General features: G+C 45.1%; 1 protein-coding gene across 1 annotated transcript; it reads left to right on the top strand.

Annotated features, from left to right (window-relative positions):
* Positions 1–2,099: 2,099 nt before the first annotated feature.
* psmd11b (proteasome 26S subunit, non-ATPase 11b) lies at positions 2,100–7,037 on the top strand. The gene is made up of 13 exons (XM_061264702.1): positions 2,100–2,251; positions 2,956–3,057; positions 3,125–3,321; positions 3,433–3,490; positions 3,573–3,767; positions 3,841–3,985; positions 4,060–4,120; positions 4,198–4,260; positions 4,339–4,464; positions 4,539–4,574; positions 4,644–4,695; positions 5,916–6,058; positions 6,136–7,037. Exons 1-12 carry the CDS (start codon positions 2,161–2,163, stop codon positions 6,056–6,058), a joined length of 1,269 nt encoding a protein of 422 aa, XP_061120686.1. The 5' UTR covers positions 2,100–2,160; the 3' UTR covers positions 6,136–7,037.
* The last annotated feature ends 57 nt before the right edge of the window (positions 7,038–7,094 follow it).

Genomic DNA, 7,094 nt, shown 5'->3' with positions numbered 1-7,094 from the left:
AGCTGCCGGAGGCCAATCGGATCAATAATTAGACCAGTCAAGGCGACCATGCATTGCTTATACAGAAACGAAGCCCTGTTAGTTAGGGACCAAGCAGCTAGCCGTTAACTGCTAATTGGCTCTGAACTTCCTAACCTTTCTCTGTATCATCTTGAGATGTTTACCACCCTACATTCAATGGGATCTAGAATCTTCCATCACATTGCTGTTCCCGTTAATACAGCTAGCTAAAACGAATTGAGAATTGGCTTAATACTTTGTGTGTCTTGGCATGAAGGAATTGACAATAAAGCTGACTCTGACTCTGACATGTATATTTCCTTTCACTCCTATTTTTTTTGTCCCTGAGGGTTATTAGCAGCACTGACTGGACTCTGCAGCAGCGTTGGAGTGATTCATTTAGAAACACACACACACGCGCGCGCGTAAATCTTGCCATAGAGATAATGGAAGATAATCACACTCAACAATATACCATATGTTTTTCCTGACTGAGCCACAATGTAAAAATAACAAAAATAAAACACTCCCCATTACGGTAAATTCATATTTCAAAAGCACAACTGCATAATTAATGGCCAGCAACTGAATAGTGCACTATAACTAAAATGGACGCCTGGAATGTAAACAGCGCCCATAAGGTCTAGTTGGGTATATGGGATATCGTTTTCATGAAATGAGGTGAGTGTCTGTCGCTAATCGTTCTCACTGCAGTATGCCAACCAAGCCGAACCTTTAGTCCACCATTGTGCATCATTTCAGCACCGTGATCCGTGATAAAATGTACAATTTAAGCACCCAAAACATAGTATAAGGCTTATTTTGACAAATTTTCAATGCTAATTCCGGCTCGCGGATGCTGTCCGTGGTCCTGAAGCTGAGCTCGCGCGTGGAAACGAGGCTATTTATAGCCACCACCGTGCAATTACACCCATACGAGTGAAAGGAGATATTCTTGCATCCTCACGTCAAAAAAATGGATAAAATCCAGGTTAAAATCCAAGCAAAGAGATGAATATGATGAAAATAAATCTTACCAGCTCACCGAATGACTGCGCAACGACGAAGACGAGCGTCTTCCCCCTCATGAACGGCGACTCACTAGCATCTCCGTTCGTTTAAAAGCCGCTGTGAGAAGCAATAATCCTCAATGGTAAAATATTTGAAAAACAAATCGACGGCAAATCACGCAGTGGATGCGCAGCGAGGATGTCGGATGAGGATCCTGCTGCTGCTCCTGGCCGTGATGATGCTGCGAGCTGGCTGATGTGCAGTGTAGTGTCGTGTCTTGTTGTGTTGTGCAGTGATGGCGCAAAGGCGGTGGTCCTCCTGAAGAGTGTCCACGCCACGCAGCCACTCGAAGAACGAGTGCATGCACGGAGCCCCGCAGGCGCGGTATAGAGTGCAACGTGCACCTGAACGCACCACCAAGCGTCCGGTGATTGGAGGACGTTGTCGTTTGACCCAATTTGAGGCACACTGGCACTAATCTACCCGCCCCGAGGGCAAAATCAATAGGAAATGTGCTCATTTGGTGTTTGTGACACACGTCTTACCTCAATAGCAAATATTGATTGTCAAGATACGGTCATAAAACATATTGCACTTGATCAACCATAAAGATAAAAAAATGTTTTGATTTTGGTTTCTTTCTTGTAAGAATCTAAAATCTAGACTTAACCAAAACAAGTTATCACTGCCACGCGGTTGTATTATTTTAATAACATGAGATATTACATAGCGTCATTTTCACTTATGAATGCAATGAAATGTTATATTGTATCTATAACTAAAATGGCGTATTATTCAACATCGTTCGTTTTTATTGTTACTGCAGGAGTGCGTTGAGTTAGTTAATTCAATCTGGCTCGTGAATTGCAAATCATCTTTCTCCATAGAAATAAAGAGGGGAAAATCTGTTCCAGCCACCACAAAAAAAAATACACATTTCTCGCCGAGCTGTAAATAAGGCATGGGAGAAAGGAAGGGCTTTGCCTAAAATGGAAGAAGGTGTGCTAAACCTGGCCACCTGGGGCAGTACAATAAAGGCATACAGATACAGTAAACATTTAAGCGAACGTCATTTCCCGACATGCACCCATCCCATGACGTCACGTCCGGCACGTACTTCTCATTCAGGCTACACTTTGAATAAGGAAAATGGCGGCTGCAGCAGTGGTCGAGTTTCAGAGAGCTCAGTCTCTCATTAGCACGGACCGCGATGCCTCCATCAACATTCTGCACTCGATAGGTACGAGTCATGCTTTTATTTGGAGGCTGGGGGTGCCGCTTTGCCACATGGGGGGCGTTTTCTTGCTGCTTTGTCGCCCGCGAATGGGGGCTAGTCGGGTAGCAGCGAGCCGGTTGTGCGGTGCTGACTCACTGTTGAGTGGGTGCTGGACGGACGTTAGCTCGTTAGCCGCTCTGCTAACAGGCCTGACGTCTCATGCAAGTCACGTTTTGACTCTTTATAAACATGTTTATTTACTCATACCAATCTGCTCGTTAATATTTGTTTATGTGCCATTCGATTATCGGTGTTGCTAAATTGCTAGCGATGCTAGCCTGTCGTCACCGCGACAGTGATTGGTGAGGATGTGACATGTTTTGTTGTTGTTTTGATAGGTACAAAATGTTCTTCGCAATGACACGACAGCGCTTCGCCAACATTTATTTCGAATAGTTTGGTGTGTGCGTGTTTTTAAAGCGTGTCCTCAGTCTCATGTATGTCATGTGTAAACACCGGCGAGGTAGCCCTCAAATTGCCTTGTCACAGCAGCGGACTTCAGCTGTCATCGAGCGCACCTCGTGTTTCCACTCACATGCTGTACGCTAGTACAGATGCTTGTCTAAAATAAGACGCAGGTCAAAGTGCAACAGTTATTGCCTGAAAATCTGATGATGATATTTGTAAAAAATAACCAGAGTGTGTTTGTAACGGTTTGGCGTTGGTAGTGAGGCGAGACGTCCAGGAGAACGATGAAGAAGCGGTCAGGGTCAAAGAGCAGAGCATCCTGGAGCTGGGAACGCTGCTGGCCAAGACGGGACAGGCGGCAGGTGAACTTGGAAACTCCAGCAATGTGTCATCTAATGCCTGTTTAACGATGCGCCCTGCCGTCCCCAGAACTCGGTGGCTTGCTGAAATTCGTACGGCCGTTCCTAATCTCCATCAGCAAGGCCAAAGCGGCACGGCTGGTGCGCTCGCTGCTGGATTTGTTCCTGGACATGGAGGCAGCCACAGGTCAAGAGGTGGACCTGTGTCTGGAATGTATTGAATGGGCCAAGACCGAGAAGAGGACCTTCTTGCGACAAGCCCTTGAAGTAAAGACAAAAAAATAAAAATGAATTATGACTGTGCCTGAAAAAATACTTTATCTCAGATTCATTTGTGCGGCTATTAATGTGATTCATGTTTTCTTCTCGTGCCTTCAGGCTCGACTGATCTCCCTCTATTTTGACACCAAGCGGTACCAGGAGGCCCTGGCGCTAGGTGGGTGCTTGCCTATTATCCGCCTTTTTTCCATCATTCTGGTCGTTCTCAACGGGCGCTGGCACCGGCCTTCTTTCCTCAGGCTCTCAGCTGCTGCTGGAGCTGAAGAAGATGGATGACAAGGCCCTGCTGGTGGAGGTGCAGTTGCTGGAGAGCAAGACGTACCACGCCCTCAGTAACCTGCCCAAGGCCCGCGCCGCGCTCACCTCGGCACGCACCACCGCCAACGCCATCTACTGTCCTCCCAAGCTGCAGGCGGCGCTGGACATGCAGTCAGGTGGGAAGCCCTCTTTATTTATAAATCGCCCATCCTTGCGTTCTCCGTAGAACGTTTGTTGTGACGCGCCCAGGGATCATCCACGCGGCCGAGGAGAAGGACTGGAAGACGGCCTACTCTTACTTCTTCGAGGCCTTTGAGGGCTACGACTCCATCGACAGCCCGCGAGCCATCACCGCCCTCAAATACATGCTCCTCTGCAAGATTGTCCTCAGCTCGTACGCAGATGCTCAAACGTGTCGGCGTCTCTCTTGTCCGGCTTTTAAATTTTCGTTTTTTTTCTTTATTGCAGACCAGAGGAGGTACAGTCTCTGATCAGCGGGAAACTGGGCCTACGATACACTGGGCGCCAGGTAGGCTTCTTCCGCTCATCCAGACTCATTTTTGTTGTTGGTTTGTACGCGTCAGTTATCGCTTTCCCTCCTTACAGACAGACGCATTGAAATGCGTGGCCCAGGCCAGCAAGAACAGATCATTAGCAGACTTTGAAAAGGTATCAAAAGTCTTGGGTTGCTCCACTCGTGTCCCGCGTGAGGTGTTGCTGTGATTTACGCCCCATCCCTTCCCGCAGGCCCTCACAGAGTACAGAGCGGAGCTGAGGGACGACCCCATCATCAACACTCATCTGGCCAAGCTATACGACAACCTGCTGGAACAGAACCTCATCCGAGTCATCGAGCCCTTCTCCAGAGTTCAGGTGAGCCGTCACGTAGAATCGTGTGGAGGATTATTTTTTCAAGCAGTTTTATTATATCTTTTTTTTCCTTCCAGATAGAACATGTATCATCTCTTATCAAACTCTCAAAGGTAAGGTGACTTAAATCTATCAGCAGCAGTTAAATTCTTGACTGATTCCTTATCCATCTTTTTTTATAGGGGGATGTAGAGCGCAAGCTGTCACAGATGATTCTTGATAAAAAGTTTCACGGTAAGGTCACAGCAGGGCTGTGGACTCGGTTCGGACTCGGTCATTTTTGCCGGACTCGGACTCTGTGCTGATTTTGACCGAGTCCACCGAGTCCGACAATAAAAAAAAAAGAGGCAAGACGCAGCCAGAGAGTGTCAGGTTACAGTCAGCGCGGTAGGAGTTGGAAGAAGCAGTAAAAACTCCATCAAACTCGTCGTAATGACCCGTGATATATGTTATATCCTTACTATTTTCCAGGTTCTTAGATAGCAAGAATAGGTCGAACAATGACGTGAATGATAACTGCTTTATTCCTTACTCACAGTGCGTTCACAGGGCGTACCACAACAACACAGAATGCCCATCCCACTTCCGGGGTTTTTCTACTACGGAATTTGAGTTAGCCCAAAATACACAACATCTCTTCCCCTCTTACAATGAACGTGCTATATGCATGAACAACAGAGTCTTATGCACCTATAACTTGACATCTTCAAGATGTATCAATAACTACCATTAAACAATTATCATATATGGTCCAGACAATTATGACAATAATATTCCCATGAAACCTTAACTTTGGGTGAGGGTGGACTACCTCGAATTATACCGAATTATAGCGAAAAACCGATGTCAACGACTGGTCTTTGAATGCACCCCGCTTCAATGGCAGAACGCGGATGAATTTAAAGACATCAAATGAGAATAATCCTTTATAAAAAATTTAATTGACTGACGCAAACGTGAGTTCTTCATGTTTTTATTGAAAACAACATAGTGCTGACGCCATACGACATGGGTTTTTCGCTTTCCAAATAAGGGGTCGTCACTAATTATTTGTGTTTAGATAAATGTCTGAGCTATAATGGGGTAATTAATGATTAAAACTTGAAAGTATCTGTTTATTGTATTCGTTTATATGTTTAATAAAGACAAAGCCGTCACAAAACTGTTGTAATTATTTAGATTTTGATCTAAATTAGTCTTGAATAAAGACTAAGCAGTCACATGAATTAACAGAAAAAATGGACAGCCGGACTCGGACTCATGGTCAAGAGGCCGGACTCGGTGCAAAAATCCGACCGAGTCCACAGCCCTGGGTCACAGTTATTTGGTTTGGTTCATGAATTGACACGAGCTACAAAATTCAATCAAAATGTTTTCCATCAGGCTACAACACTCACTAAACGTATTATGTGCAATTGTTGACTGTTTTGTTTGTGTGGACCGGGCGGCCTCAGGAATCCTGGACCAGGGCGAAGGAGTGCTGATCATCTTTGAGGAGCCGCCCGTGGACAAAACGTACGAAGCCGCCTTGGAAACCATTCAGAACATGAGCAAAGTGGTCGATTCACTTTACAACAAAGCCAAGAAGCTGACATAGGTGAGCCACGTGTTTAAAAGCAACATTTTACATATGTCAAGTAGATGCTGAGTGTCTTTTCCCATCTCTGTCCACAGAGCAGGCTTGCGGCCGTGACCTGGAGGGAAGCGTGCGTGTGTTTTTGAGCAGCTTATGTAACATTTGAAGATGGGGACAAGGGGACAAGGGAGAAGATGACTCGAGTGCGGCAAACAGGACCCCACCCTCCCAACAACACCACCACCACTATCCATCAGACACACCTCACCTCTCTCCCTCAATGGACAGTATCACATTTGTGTTTGTTTTTTTCCCCCTGGCCCTATTTTATTTTGATATTTCGTTTAAACTCAGCGGCCAAGCCAGGCCATCAGGGAATCTTATTGTACGACCACAATAAAAAGATTTAAAAGAAGAATAGTGCATAACACTTGAACCTCTTCAAGCTCTTTTCTAAAGAGCAGAAATGACAGTTTTTTTTTCCCCTCCCTGTTCCTTATTGTTCATGTTCTCTGTGGCTTTCAGAAGCACACTTGACTTTTTGGGGAAGGTTGGAATACTCAATTTTGCTTTTACCCCCTCATTCATATCATTGCCAACAGTTTCAATCCCCGCTGTATTTCAGAAGTGTATTAAACTCACTATATTTGCTTTTGGTTTTGTGTTTTTGTAAAGAAACAAACAAAAAAAATAATGGTTGCCAGATGCCTGCCCCCAACCGTGAATGCTCATGTATGTTTATAGAAGAGGCGAGAGGAAATTTTACCACGAGTGCCATGTCCCCTGGCGCTTGTCTGCCTCTTGTTGGGTTGCACCGTATAAAGTCCCATCAGGCCAAAACATTTTTTTTTTTGCCTCTCAGCATCCGACTCTGCTCTTCTCCATTGTTAGTTCTAGCATTACCGTGATATGCTAGTAACCAAACAATTTGTATGTTTTTTTGGTTGTTTTGTTTTTCTCTTACAAAGACATTTTCGAAATAAATATTTTGTATTTTAAAGATATTTCTCCTGCCTCTTTAAATTTCATGGAATATCTTGGCCACTCTTGTCTTAAA

This window comes from Syngnathus typhle, linkage group LG18, assembly GCF_033458585.1.
Source record: "Syngnathus typhle isolate RoL2023-S1 ecotype Sweden linkage group LG18, RoL_Styp_1.0, whole genome shotgun sequence".
Classification (NCBI taxonomy): Eukaryota; Metazoa; Chordata; class Actinopteri; order Syngnathiformes; family Syngnathidae; genus Syngnathus; species Syngnathus typhle.
Note: the sequence above shows the minus strand (reverse complement) of the source record. Positions and strands in the feature narration are given on the sequence as shown.

Coding starts and splice junctions, on each gene's coding strand:
- psmd11b (XM_061264702.1), top strand. CDS start 2,161: ATGGCGGCTGCAGCAGTGGTCGAGTTTCAGAGAGCTCAGTCTCTCATT. Junction 3,058..3,124: donor CAAGACGGGACAGGCGGCAG/GTGAACTTGGAA, acceptor TGCCGTCCCCAG/AACTCGGTGGCTTGCTGAAA. Junction 3,322..3,432: donor TCTTGCGACAAGCCCTTGAA/GTAAAGACAAAA, acceptor TCGTGCCTTCAG/GCTCGACTGATCTCCCTCTA.